The sequence below is a fragment of the Prionailurus bengalensis genome, chromosome F2 (assembly GCF_016509475.1).
Source record: "Prionailurus bengalensis isolate Pbe53 chromosome F2, Fcat_Pben_1.1_paternal_pri, whole genome shotgun sequence".
NCBI classification, from domain to species: Eukaryota; Metazoa; Chordata; class Mammalia; order Carnivora; family Felidae; genus Prionailurus; species Prionailurus bengalensis.
The window spans coordinates 46376126-46391388 of record NC_057353.1 but is presented as its reverse complement, the minus strand read 5'-3'; the positions used below and the strand labels follow the sequence as shown (position 1 = coordinate 46391388).

Below are 15263 nucleotides of genomic sequence, written 5' to 3'. Positions count from 1 at the left end.
GCCACCCAGGCGCCCCCAGATACATTCTTTATGTAAGAATCCTGATAAATTCCTCTAGCCATTTGGGCACTTCAGTAATGGGGGAAACACCAACTCCTGAAGCAGCCCATTCTGTTGCCTGTTATCTGTAATTGTTATGTTGAGTCAGAATCTGTTTCCCTTTGAATTGTTTCATTAAATTCCAGTTAAGACTTTTGGGGCCAAACTCAAGACAAAGCTGATCCTTTTCCATATAACAGGCACATTTTTAAATATTCAACATATATTACTTTTATAATCAGAAAAATAACAATACATACTATTTTTTTAAAAAATTAGCTTTGGGACCAAGGATAAACATAGATACTTATGAGCCAAATGTTTATTATGGAAGGTTTTAAGTAACTAAGCTTGTTTAAAGTGTCCCATACATAATAGCTGATTATAATAATTTTTCATGTAATTATCCAAAGCAAGCCTTTGCTAAAAACAAAACTGTTTATTCAGATACTTAGAAATAGAAGTAGAAGGTAAATAGAGACTGTTGTACTGCACACACTTACAAATAATTTATAGAGGAGGGATTATTTACCTCATTGTTCAAGTCTTAGGTGCAGTTACCAGTCTCCTTTTTTCAGACATCTACAAGTTGATGAATTAGTTTTCCATTGAAACAATTTTCTCTGCGGTATTTGGGGATACAAATCAGCCCAGGCAAACCTATTAAGTTGATAAAGTACCTAAAAGTTTAGTCTTTATTTGCAATAACAAATAGAAAATGTGGCACAAAATAGTAAAATAGAAAAAATTAAGTTGAACCAGAAGTAGTATGATATGATCACTGTAATTAAACATTAGTGCTTAAGGATGAAAAGTTTTCTGGAGGGTTCCTGTTTACTCTGTCAGTTTTTAGTTTTGGCTTTATTCTGCTTCAGTGCTGTTTTTCAGGAATGGTAGTTGGGAGAGGAGCAAGAATTAGCTGCAGTACTGAAGGGTAATGAAAGATACCTTTGGGAGGGGCTGCCATCTCTACCTGCAGGGACTGTTGAGGCAGTTATAGAGGCCCATTCCATAGGAACATATAGTCAGTGCTGGGAAACAAGATTCTGACTAGGAAATAGGAACATTTCTTGTCCCACGCATGCTTCTCCCACCTCCCCACCCCAGCTTTCTCACTGTTTAATATATTTCACAAGACTCATTGTACTTCATAGCCTTCAAAATAACCATATAATAATAATAATCTTATTAAACCTCACTTGTAATATTGTTCATGAGTCAAGTATCTTATGTTAGAGACTACTTGCACACTTTTGAAGGCTGTTGTGAATCTCTATTGAAACAGGAGAAATGTACTTACTAGCTTTAGCCCTTGCAAATCACGAGACCAAAGATACTGAGCTGTTTTTTGTTTTGTTTTTTAATGTTTATTCGTTTTTGAGAGAGACACACACAGAGCATGAGCAGGGGAGGGGCAGAGAGAGGGAGACACAGAATCGGAAGCAGGCTCCAGGCTCTGAGCTGTCAGCTCAGAACCCCACATGGGGCTTGAACTCACAAACTGTGAGATCATGACCTGAGCTGAGGTCAGACACTTAACCAACTGAGCCACTCAGGCATCCCAGATACTGAGCTGTTTCTTGAAGTTCATATATCTCCCAAGCCACTTTCAATGTGATATTAAATTCTATTTATTACTACTTATATTGTATACAAAGATGCTAAGTAGATCTAACTTCTGTCCCCTGGCAGCAGCATTCTCTTTTTTACTTTGAGCTATAAATGGGACCCCAGGATTCTGAGTCATTTGATAATATTTTTCTTTATAAAAAGGAATCTAAGTGACTTATTTAGTGGTGTTTGCTTATTCGTACTGCTTGTTAAAGGTTAATTTTTTTAAAAAATAGGGCAGGGGGAGCTGCCTGGCTGGCTCAGTCGGTTAAGCGTCTGACATCGGCTCAGGTCATGATCTCACGGTTCATGGGTTTGAGCCCCGCATCGGGCTGTGTGCTGACACCTCAGAGCCTGGAGCCTGCTTTGGATTCTGTGTCTGTCTCTGTGTCCCTCCTCGGCTCACGTTCTCTGTCTCTCTCTCTCTCAAAATAAATAAACATTTAAAAAAAAAAAGTTGTAGAAATCTCCCCTAGAAGCCAACTTTTACCATTCAGGGATGTTTATTTAGAAACCTGTGAAATGCTAAATTTCTTAGGAGTAATCCTATTAGTAAATATCCAATTCATAACTGTGTTGAAAATAATATTCTTAATTTCTTCTTTGCTCAAAACATGATTTTAACTATTCTTGAATAAGATTATACATTTACTCAAGACTATTTAAAAGTAAACACAAAGTAAAATCTATTAAATCACTGTCTTTTTGAAGCAAATTATTAATAAGGAGTAAACTATGTGTAAGAATGTGGTTTAAGAACATTAAAACATTTGTCTTCAATTAGGACACTTAAGTGAATGAAATTATAAAAGAAATCGCTTTAAATTACTATCAAATGTATGTCTAGACTTTCATTTAAATTAAATACGTGATGTGTTTTTAAATCTTCACCTCGTTTTTATTTTTAATTCAAGATTCACAACCGATACGAAGGCAAGGACGTTTCAAAGCACAAACGGAATTTGGCCATAACAGGTGGTGTAACATTGTCTGTAATAGTATCTCCAGTTGTAGCTGCAGTAACTGTAGGTAAGAAAATGCTTAAAAATACAATAATCTCAAGTTTTAAGTTTTGTGGAAGGATTGAAAGCATTGTATTTTTTTTTTAAATATAATTTACTGTCAAATTGGTTTCCATACAACACCCAGTGCTCATCCCAACGATAATTACTTTTGTATTTAAGGACAATTTAAACTGAGCCTACAGAAAACCTCTCCTTGAGTAATTGTATTGGTTAAAAGTATTATAGACTCAAGAGCCTAGCATTAGGATAATTGGTAGATTCTTAGTGGCTTATTCCCTCCCTCACCCCATACAGTTTGAAGACTTGGCACTTAAAAAGGTTGACATCTTTTTTCACCTCATGAGTGTCACCTGAAAGATTCGGAGCTTTGAATTTGTTTGTTCCCCTTATCAGCTGGGTAAATCCACTTTGGGCAAGAGTTGGAGAGCAACAGCACTTTTCTCCTGTATATTTTCTCTTGAAAAGGCTTTCTAAAAAGTCATGTTTCTATGATTTATTTTTTGCCTTCTAATGAGTAATTTAATTCCTCTTTAGGTATTGGTGTTCCTATTATGTTAGCCTATGTCTATGGTGTTGTTCCAATTTCTCTCTGTCGAAGCGGAGGTTGTGGAGTCTCAGCAGGCAATGGAAAAGGAGTCAGGATTGAATTTGATGATGAAAATGATATAAATGTTGGTGGAACTAATACAGCTGTAGGTAAGTCCTTTAAGCAAAGGAAGAAAATGTACTTATTAATAGTTTATGTTAGGGGATAGATAACATGCAAATTAGAATTTCCATTGCCTTCTTTTCCAGAGGCTTAATAGCATTCATCCAGAAGTATATCATTGAAATACTGCCTAGGAAAGGTGAATGGATGAAAACGGGTGGAAGGGTTCTGGGTACCTAACCTACACTGGAAATGTAATGTCTTAGAAGTTCTAGACTTTCAGTCTTCAATTTTGCTTAAAATATTACAAGTCAGTAAGGATAGGATATGAAGAGAAAGGTAGTTCATAAAAGAAGAAATGCAGATGGCCAGTGAATAGAGAATATCTTCAACCCACTGTTATTCAAAGAAATATGAATTAACTAGAGAATGAAAAGGCCCTCATAGACTACCAGTAGGAGTAAAACCTTAAAAAATGTGCATGTTCTATATTCCAGCAATTCTTCTTATAGAAATTTGTCTTCAGGAAATAATTAGGCAGAAGTACAAAGATAATATACACTTTCTTACCTCCCATTCTGTCTTGAACTCACTCCAAATGTATTTGGACCCTTCCACTCTAGGGTTTTATCTCTACCACTCCACTAAAGCAGAGTCATGAGTGACCTCCATGTTACCAGATATAATGGTCACCTTTTGGGTTTTATCTTAATATACCAGTACACCTGACATGGTAGACCATGCCCTCCTTCTTGAAATATTTTCTTCACTTATCTTCCGGGAAACCTTTTCTCATCTCATCATATCTCCTGGCTACTTCTTCTCAGTCTTCATCTACACCCGCTGCATTATAATCTCCTCTATTAAATAATATGTAGACTGACGACTCATAAATTTGTGTCTAGGCTGGAACTCTCCTGTGAACTTCACATTTGTACATCTAACTCTCCTTTTTAATCTACACTTGAATATCTAACAAGAATTTCAAGGTTAACTTGTCTGCAACCAAATTCTTCACTCTAAGACGTGTTCTCTCAGTCATCATCCTCACCTCATTAAGTAGCCTCTCCATTCTTGCTGTTGCTTGGGCCAAAAACCTTCACTTACAGTGACTCCTCCTTTTCCCTTCTTACCCTACATCAGATCCATCAGCAGATTCTGGTGCTTCCTTCAATATTTAGCTATAATCCAACCATTTCTTACCCTCACCACCACTATTCCATTAGTCCAAGCTACTATCCTCTTCTTGGTCTATTGTAATAGCTTCTTTAGCTCATCCATCATCTTATCTTCCACTCACTATTCCACAGTGTAGCCATAGTGATAACTTGTGAAACATAAATCAGATCATGTCTTTCTTGTGCTCAGAACTCTGCTAGTGCTTCCAACTGTGCTCTAGGAAAAATCCACAATCCCTACCATGGCCTGTACAGCTCCACTCCACATGATCTGTCCTAGGCTGCATCTCTGAACTTCTTTCTTGTCACTCTCCTATCTTATACCATCCCTCCTTCGTGTTTTTGAGGATGCCAAGTACACCTTTACTTGTAGACTTTTAAACTTGCCGTTCTCTCTGCCTGGAATAGTTTTCTCCCCTGGTATCAGATCTTATAATAGCTTACAGACAGTTGGATCTGTAGGACATATCTAGAAATCAGCTTCTGGCCCATTTTCTTGACCTGGAGAATAATAAGTAGTTTAAATGGAACCTTGTTGGAAACTCACATATTTGCCTCCAAAGTCAGCTAACTTTTTCAACCGTCACATTTTTTACAGAATTCCTAAATCATCTGGATTTTCTAAAAAGTGCTGACCACTTTTTTGGGAAGGGGTGGGATTTTAAGCCAATTTTGCCTTAAAGGGAAAAATTTGATTCCTTAAAAGCACTTATCACAATTTGTAATAACTTTTTTGTTTACTTGGTTTCCTAAGGATGAGGGCTATATGTGTCTTCTTTGTTACTGTATTTTTAGCACCCAGAACATAGTAGGTACTTGCTTTCATCATATTTATTTGTTTCCATTAGCATACAAAAATCCTAGTATTTTTAATCCTAAAAAAAAAAAAAAAGAAAGAAAACCAGTTTCTCTTCTCCCATTTCTTCTCATTCCTCATTTATTTTTTTTCTTTCTTGAGTATAGTTGACACACAGTACTACACTAATTTCAAGTGTGCAACATAGTGATTCAACAAGTTTCTGCATTATACTATGCTCACCACAAGTGTAGCGACCGTCTGTTCCCATACAGTTCTATTATGGCAAAAAGTGGTGACAGTTTAATACTGAGAGTTAGTCCTTAATCTGTTTTTAAACTCTGAGATACTTCTCTTTCCCTTTACTCCATAGTTACTTGTTCCTGACTCCAGATGTCTTTTCTGTTCCTGTGTATGTTTTATAATAAAACGTCCTATCTGAAATCATAGAGGAATTTAAGAAGAGGAAAACTAATAATCACACTTATTTAATTTCTTTGAAATATTTGCATTTAGACACAACTTCAGTAGCAGAAGCAAGACACAACCCTAGCATAGGGGAGGGAAGTGTTGGTGGTCTGACTGGCAGTTTGAGCGCGAGTGGAAGCCACATGGATCGAATAGGAGCCATTCGAGACAACTTGAGTGAAACGGCCAGTACCATGGCTCTGGCTGGAGCCAGTATAACAGGGAGTCTGTCAGGAAGTGCCATGGTAAACTGTTTTAACAGGTAAGAGAAGTGTGCTTTCTTTTCTCTTTGCCTTCTGTTAACTACAAATTATTCATTAAATAAGAATTTTGAATGATTATGTCATTATGTAATCATTATGATGATTACATATAACCGGGCTGTGTCAGAGTTGAAAATGGTAATATTAAAAATGAATCTTAGTGGTGAACAGGAGGTTTTTACTTGTTTGAATTTTCTGTCATAATAGTATAGACCCATGGTATGGTAAAAGCCAAGTCTATGGCATAGCATTCTGCCAGTTTTTTCACTGCACTTGTCACATCTGATGTTATGAATCAGTGCTAGAGCTGCTTTGGTAGGCACAGTAAAGGAAATACTTAAGCCTGGACCTTACCTCTCAAGACAGCAGCGGCTGGATGTTAGAAAAAGAGACATTGGGTTAAGGCCTAGGGGAGCAGGAGGAATCAGGATATGTGGGAGTGTGTGAACTGAGGCCAGGGTAGTCTAGTCCACCTGAATCCTTTTGTGTATTTATGTTTATTTCATTCTCAACAAGTCTTTTACCAACAGCCATACAGATAAGTAGGAGAAATGTAAAGCATTTTTATCTTCCTTTGTTTCTTTTCTAATTCAGTATTCTTTACTTCTGTTTATTAGCTTTTTTAATGTAAGAAAGTATACATGAATTAAAAGATAAATTGGTCATATTTATCTTGTTTTTAGGTAGCTTGCTTTTGAACACAACTCTTAAGTTATATTATTATGTCATTTTTAAAGAATCAGATATTTTATAGGATCTTTTTAAAAAATGTTTTTAAAGCTTATCTATTTGTTTTGTGTGCAAGAGAGTGAAAACTAGCAGGGGAGGGGCAAAGAGAGAAGGGCACAGAGGATCCAAAGTGGGCTCCATGCTGACAGCAGAGAGCTTGACGTGGGGCCCAAACTCATGAACCATGAGATGATGACCTGAGCTGAAGTCGGATGCTTAACCAACTGAGCTACCCAGGTGCCCCAGGATCTTTTTTTTTTTAGTTTATTTATTTTGAGAGCGAGCTAGCAAGTGGGGGAGGAGCAGAGAGGGAGGGAGAGAGAATCCCCAGCAGGCTCTGCACCATTAATGTAGAGCTCGTCAATGTGGGGCTCGAGCTCGTGAACTGTGGGATCATGACCTGAGCCAGAATCAAGAGTCAGATAGTTAACTGAGCCACCCAGGCACCCCAAAAGTCAAATTGGTTGTATTTATCTTATTTTCAGGTAGGTTGCTTTTAAATACAAACTCTTAAGTTATAGTGGTGTTTATTATTATGTCTTTTTTAAAGAATCAGGTCAAATTCATAGGATCATTTTTAATATATAGATGCTCATGATTTTTTGATTCATTGTTCTGTCAAGTAGAATGGCTTTTAGTGTATTCAGATTTTGTTTCACACTCAAACATGGCCAGCATATTTAATTAAAATCCTTTATGTCCTTTTTGTGTTATTCTGTTAGTATCTTACTTGGCAGACAGCTAATTTTTCCTATTTTATTTGGATGGCTGGTACTGTTCAGTGTGCTGCAGTAGAATTTAAATAATCAAATAAAAGGAGGCTAAAAAAATGCTGGTAGTTGTTTCTAAAATAGTTTCTTAATTCCTAGAGATTCTTAATGGAATTATTTGAAGATATGTATTATAGTAGTCTGATATTATATGTAATTTCAGTTTTTATCTCCTCCCTGCTTTTTAAGGTTGGAAGTACAAGCAGATGTACAGAAAGAACGGTACAGTCTAAGTGGAGAATCTGGCACAGTCAGCTTGGGAACAGTTAGTGATAATGCCAGCACCAAAGCAATGGCAGGATCTATTCTGAATTCCTACATCCCATTGGACAAGTAAGGAAAGAACTGTTATAAAGTTAAAGATTTTTTTCTTTAATTTTTTAATGTTTATTCTTGAGAGAGAGACAGAGCACAAGTGGGGGAGGAGCAGAGAAAGAGGGAGACCTAGAATCCAAAGCAGGCTCCAGGCTCTGAGCTGTCAGCACAAAGCCTGATACGGGCTCAAACCCATGACCTGATCATGAAATCATGACCTGAGCCGAGGTCAGACGCTCCAGGTGCCCCAAAAGTTAAAGTATTTTTTAAATTAATTTTAAAAGAATTATTCCTATCATTAGGCAAAACTATCATAAATAGTGGTTACCAACTATTGGGTTCTCTGGGAAAAGCAAATGAAGAGATGTCCAGAGTAGGCAAATCCATAGAGACAGTATATTAGGTGTTGTCGGGGTGGGAAGACAGGCAGTGGAAGTGGATACAGAGTTGCTTGTGGGAGTGATGAAAATGTTGTGAAGTTAGGTGGTGGTGTGATGGTTGTACAACTCTGTGAATACACTAGAGAACATTGAATTGTGTGCTTTAAATGGGAATTTTGTGATATGTAAATTACATCTCAATAAAGCTATTCTGAAAAAAAATGGAGAAGGTAACATAGTACCTGGAACAGCATAAGCAATAAATGTTGCTATTTCTGTTTTTTGTCTTAATTAAAGCATTATTGTAAATATAGTCCTATTATTTCAAGTAATTTAAAAAATTTTTTTTTAATGTTTTTTTATTTATTTTTGAGACAGCGAGAGACAGAGCATGAATGGGGGAGGATCAGAGAGAGAGGGAGACAGAATCCGAAGCAGGCTCCAGGCTCTGAGCTGTCAGCACAGAGCCCGACACGGGGCTTGACCTCACAGACCATGAGATCATGACCTGAGCCGAAGTCGGCCACCCAACCGACTGAGCCACCCAGGCGCCCCTCAAGTAATTTTTTAATAGAACTTGTCCTACATCAATTTGTTCTGACAGCTTTTATGTAGTCTTTGAGTTTTTCACACAGAATCCCTCCCCCTTTGCTGTTAACCTGAATCAAAATAAAAGGAAGTTAGAAATTTGTTTATATTTGTTACTCTTGTGTTCCAGAGAAGGCAACAGTCTGGAGGTGCAAGTAGATATTGAATCAAAGCCATCTAAATTCAGGCACAACAGCGGAAGTAGTAGCGTGGAGGATGGCAGCGCCGCTCGGAGTCATCCTGGTGGTTCATCCAGTGGCTTGCCTGAAGGTAAATCCGGTGCCACCAAGTGGTCCAAAGAAGCAACAGCAGGAAAGAAAGCAAAAAGTGGTAAATTGAGGAAAAAGAGTACCATGAAGATAAATGAGACCAGAGAGGACATGGATGCACAGTTGTTAGAACAGCAAAGCACGAACTCAAGTGAATTTGAGGCTCCATCCCTGAGTGACAGTATGCCATCTGTAGCGGATTCGCACTCTAGTCATTTTTCTGAATTTAGTTGTTCTGACCTAGAAAGCATGAAAACTTCTTGTAGTCATGGTTCCAATGATTATCATGCCCGCTTTGCTACTGTTAACATTCTTCCTGAGGTAGAAAATGACCGTCTGGAAAATTCTCCACATCAGTGTAGCATCTCTGTGCTTACCAAAACTGCTTCGTGTTCAGAAGTTCCACAGTTGAATCATATTGCTGAAGAACATGGTAACAATGGAATAAAACCCAGTGTTGATTTATATTTTGGTGATGCACTAAAAGAAACAAATAATAACCACTCACATCAGACAATGGAATTAAAAGTTGCAATTCAGACTGAAATTTAGGCCTATAAATGCTGCAAATTAATTACCACCGAACAACCTTGTTTGGAGCTGGTTGAACTACATGTGACTACTTTAAGTTTCAAGTTACCAGCAAATGCCAGGTTGCATAATCTAATGCAGATACATTTTCTGTGTTCAGCAAAGCATTGTGTTTCATGTGGATCTTAATTACCAAACTATGAAATGAAGGCTTTAAAAAGTGCATTATTGTAAGGACAATAATTCTTAAGAGAAGTATGTTTTGTGTGTTCACCACAAAACAATGCTTGAAGCACATACCGTGTATTTAGATAGAAATTTGGCTTAATTTATAATCAGTATAAAGTACTAATGCAATTAGAAACATTCTTATGAAGAAAACTTGAGGCTTAGGGATAAGTGGTTAGTGACATTTTATTGAAACCACTAAAGGATACTGTTTAAAGAACTTTGCAGGTTACTCTCAGTATATGATCCTCTTTGTAACATTTCTATTCATAACTGAGCATAAATTTCATTTTTTTTCTTCATATGCAATGTGGATATATAAAGCTTAATGCAGCCCATTTGCTACCATTTGGATACTTAGACACTCTGAGCAAGATTGTGGCAGTTTTTGCACAACTTTGAAATAGAAATACCTGGTACTCTCTCTATATCTTGCATCTTGCTGTTGCCATCTTAGAAGCAAAGTGTAAAAGTAGGTAATTAAGTATACTGACAGCACCAAATAAGATCTATAAAACTACAAAATACAATTCCATTAGTTTATAAGTATTACAAAAAAGTCACCTTCTACCAAGGGGACGTTTGCACCCCATTGATTCTTGGTGCCTTTGGAATAGACTGGATTTTAAGGGCCTAGTTGTTTGAAGATTTTGCTATATTGTTTTCCATAGTGTCCTCTCTAGCCACTTTGGATTATGTAGACAAATACAAGATAGATAAACATGATTAATAATAACAACGCTGAAAAAGTATTAGCCTACCAAAGACACACTCGGGCTTCAGTGATTACATAACCTCAGTTTTTAACACATGTGTATCTTCTCTGATCATGAGCTCAAAGCACGGTGCAGAGTTTGTACCAAGTACTGAGGAGGGGATCCGTGTATGGCTGGCTTTACTTTCTTTTGCTTTTGTTTATGGAGGGTGGTCAGCTGACATAAACAGAAGTTGGCCAAAATACTGCCTATACTGTTAATTCACTTATATAAAACAGGTTAACCTCAATGATAGCAGTTGAAATGTTCCATCTTAAGTGTTTCTGTTAAGTATTACCATTATGGTGCTACTGAGCGTTTTCTTTTGATAAAAAGAAAAATGCCCTGGGCTGCAGTCTTCTTCCATCACTTGTTCTCACCAGGTCCATTAATATGCTTATAACACTAGTGCCAGTTATTTTATTTGATAATGCTTATTATGGTGTTTGTATATTTGTTTGCATTCCAATTTTGTTCAACAGTGAGTGTGTAAACTGCATACATTAAATAAATGTAAATACTAATGTATTGCTGCCTTATGGTTCGTTTGCAAGTGTTTTTATAAGAACAAGAATACTTATTTGCTATATAGCAGGTATTTATAGATCTTGCAAGCTATTGAGATGATTCTGTATCCTAGTCTCAGCCCAAAAGGAAGCATCTGCTGAAATTCTCAACAATGTTAGAAACTGTCCTTTCTTCATGTCTGATACTTGCCTTTCCTCTAGAAAGAAGCTGCTTTATTCATCAACATATTTTATTTTTTAAAGTGAATTGGTTGGAAAGTAAATAGATCTATCATTAAATTGTGAAAAGATAAGTATTATAAATCCTCATCTTAACAGAAAAGTAGAAAGATCTTAAAAGACTATTTTAAGATTTTCTCTGGCAACATAAGACCATGAAACTAGAGCCATTTAAATTTAAGCTAGCAATTGTAATCAAATGCTTTCCATCCTCATAGCCTCTAAAAAATGCATTGGTAATTGTTTAAATTTCCTGTTACATAGTTAATAATGAAACTAATATGTATGCATATGTTGCCCACCTTCTTGACATTTCTGTAAAAGAGCGAAGATTAAATGGAAAGTGAAATGAGTTTGGGAGGAATACGGCAAAAGTGGTGCCACGTAGGAGGTCAGTGCACTCAGTGTACCTCATTCCACTTCTGGTTGTGCCCTCAACAAGTACTGCCGCAGTCTCACTTGAAAAAATGGTCTAAACCTTTCCACTGGTTTCAGAAGTTCCTTCATCTGCCACGGATCCTTCACACTTGGATTAATTTAGGACCAAGCCAAATTCCCCTGGAGCTCAACTCTGAGAACACGAGAATACTCCAGGGTTCAAGCAGGCCTAAACTCACCAAAATCTTTGTAAGACCATTTGTAGTTTGCTTTTTTAAGGCCTACAGGGCAAAAGTCACAGAGTAGTGAGAGAGAAGAATACAAAGATTATAATGGCATTACTGTACTGTTCGTTATGTAGACCACCAGTTTACTGGGATTCCCTTAAATATACAAATTCCCAGCCTCAGAGCACTGAATCTGCTTTTATGGTAAATTTACACAGTCCATCACTATTATTTTCACTGCAAATTGAGTTAATTTGTAAATATGTAAGACTTTCCACAGCATGTTGTCTAGTTAAATGTAAACTTTGACCACCAAAGGATAAAATACATGTTGAAAACCATCATAGCTATTAATTCCTACATGAGCAAAATACCTAACCTCCTGTTCTCTGATCATTTTGCCTTTATAGCCAGAGTCATTAGGATTCTCAGGGCTACGTTTTATATGGTTCCTTTTAATAGGCTTGTTTTATTTATTTCCCTTATTGAAGCATGAGTTATCATTGCTAAAAGCCAATGTTTACATACTGGTGGGTTTTGAATGCTCAGAATAGTATTGTAAACTTGGGGAGAGTTACAGTGTTTTGGTAACCATCATTTAATAGATGAATAGTGAAAGGGAGTTTGCAGGTTTTAAATTTAGTTCAAATTTAATCATTGTATTTCATATGCTAGTCAGAATTTTTGGGATTCCTGCCAATTTATTCAACTAAGTAACAAAGTAGACTGGAGATACAGCATTGTATCAGACACCGTGGCTTCAATGACCTTATACTATAGTTGGGGGAGAGAGACATGAAAAACATACACATAGCTTAAAATGGTGTCAGATGATGGGTGTTATGAAAAACATGAAGTGTGGAATAAAGGGACTAGAGGTATTGGATAGTGCTGTTTTATACAGAGCATTTCTGCTTAGATAACGTTAGTGTAAAGATCTAAAAGATCCAAACCAAATGGATGAGCATTGCAGAAAGAGATCTTCTCCCAGGTGAGTTAATGGACTATTTAGACATCAGTCTTGGTATTTGACATCTAGTAAGACAAATCTGCCACCTTGTTTTTCTTGGAGAGTGTGTTGACTATTCTTGACACTTTACATTTCCATAACCACTTTAGAGTAACGTTGAATTCTGCCAGTTTTAGTTGGGATTACATTGGGTCTATAATTATCCCTGTAGAGGTCTTTTGTGTGTTCTGTTAAATTTTATTCCTGGGGAACTTTATATTTTCTTCAATGCCATTTTCTGTTTGTTACTGATAGTATATATAAATACAGCTGATTTTTGTGTAATTTCATATCTAGGGAATATAACTTTTAATTCCAGTAGTTAAGCTTCTTTGACATTTCTGTGTACACAGTCGTCATGTGTGAATAATTTATTTTTTTATCTAAGATTTTTACAGTGCTCTGAATTGTCCAACACTTTCTACATACTTTTAAAATATTAACTTATTTATTCTTCAGACAACTCTCTGAAGGAGGTATTTATTGTCCCCGTTTTATAGATGAGGAAACAGAGGCACAGAGTTAAGTATTTTGTCCAGGGTGACATGGCTGGTAAGTGGCAAAGCCAGGATTCAAACGGTTTTGTTTCTTCCCCTTTGATCTTTCTATCATGTATTTCTTTTTCTGGCTCATTTGCACTGGCTAGGACTTCAAGTGGAAGGTGCTGAATAACAACCATTAAGTATGATATTTGTGTGGATAAATTTGTAGATGCCCTTTATCAAGTTTATTAAGTTGTCTTTTAGTTTGCCAAGAGTTTTTACCTTGAGAAATATGTTGAATTTTATTGACTGCTATTGGAAGGGACATCTGTCATATAATTGTGATTTATTCCTTTAAGGGTTAATATGGTTATGGTTAATATGGTTAAAATATGAACTTGATTTTTCAAATATTATACAAACCTTCTGGGATAAACTTCAGTATCAGAGTGCATAGGATTGGAATTATATCTTTTTTGAATGGTAAAAATTGTTGTTAAGGCTATCTGGGCATTGTGAATTATTTTTTAATAGTACAGAAAATGAGATTTTCAGCTTGAGAAGCAGTTCATCTTTATCGATATAATATGAGCAATAAGGAGTGGCAGGCTTTCTTCTGTAAGAATTTACTAATCCTAGAATCTGTGAATTTTTCTGGCTCTATGGTAATGACAGTTTTGCTTTTATTGTTTTTCTTTCCAGCCTTTTGCCTAATAATTGGAACACCTATTTCAACTACCTTTTATCCAGCATGGAGGAGGTAAAACTTAGATGCTTCATAGCACAGGTATACCAAGTGCCTCCAAATTCTGAATTCAGAATACTGGGACAAGAGAAATCTTAGAAAGAAAGAAACTATAGGCTCTTGAGGATAAGGACCATGTCTTCTTTTTCCTATAAGTTATGTACTAATAAGTACTTTATACTTGAAGAGGAGATTGAGGATAAGCTTGCTATGATGGGACAGAATAACTGAGCAGCGGCAATGAGAATGTTTGTGGGCTTAGGCCTCAGAGTTGGTGACCAGTCTCTTCATTACATTGTTAGAACAAGTTTTTGGAAACAAAGACAGTGACTGAAAAAGCAGTCACTTTTAGTAAGGTTTTATATCACGTACGTTCATAAATGTAGGTGTATGACGGCCACTATGATGAAATTTGGAAGTTTTGCGTTCGTGAGCAAACAGCCAAGAAAGAATTCTTGAGACATTTTTGGTGCAAAAAGGTGATTTTATTTTAGCACAGGGACAGGACCCGTGGGGAGAAGGAGCTGCACTAGGGTTGTGACGAGTGACTGATTATATACTTTTAAGTTTGTGGAGGGAATGGAGATAGAGATAAAGTAAGTTTCTAAGACACTTTGAAACAGGGTTTCAGGACCTTGAGGGGCAGCTGCTGTTAAAGTCATTTTTAGTTTTTAATAAAACATGAAGGCAGCCGTGATTTCTTTGAGGAAGGCACACCCTGCATGTTTCTGGTGTCTGTCTGTGGGCTGCAAGCTGCAAGGAGATTTGCAGCTCTCCTGCCTTTGTTTCCCTCATCAACTGGAACAGCATTTTTCAGGGTTGGTTTAGCCAAGGCATTTTAATTTTGCTTTTGGGGGCTTTTTGTTGTATGTTCATTTATTATAGGAAATATGATACTTTAGCTGGATAAAGAAATTTGTTGATTTAGAGAGGTAATGTGCAAACTGATGTTTCAGAGAATGCACAGAAAAGAATTTACTTTCCCTTTCAGCCCTTTTTTCCCTTTCTTCTTTGCTCCACCTTTTCTCAGCCCCTCCTTTCTACATTACCTTCCCCCATAACCCCTGCAAAGGAGCAAGTAT

At 36.7% G+C, this 15263-nt stretch overlaps 1 protein-coding gene across 2 annotated transcripts in view; it reads left to right on the top strand.

The window, feature by feature from the left end:
- RNF19A (ring finger protein 19A, RBR E3 ubiquitin protein ligase) overlaps positions 1-11122 on the top strand; it is a 57724-nt gene extending 46602 nt beyond the window's left edge. For both annotated transcript variants that reach the window (XM_043601473.1, XM_043601472.1), the window contains exons 6-10: positions 2565-2679; positions 3210-3371; positions 5815-6028; positions 7718-7861; positions 8942-11122. In XM_043601473.1, the coding sequence (XP_043457408.1) occupies positions 2565-2679; positions 3210-3371; positions 5815-6028; positions 7718-7861; positions 8942-9632 (1326 nt within the window). In that variant the 3' untranslated portion in view covers positions 9633-11122. The remainder of the gene's footprint in view (positions 1-2564; positions 2680-3209; positions 3372-5814; positions 6029-7717; positions 7862-8941) is intronic.
- Positions 11123-15263: the final 4141 nt, after the last annotated feature.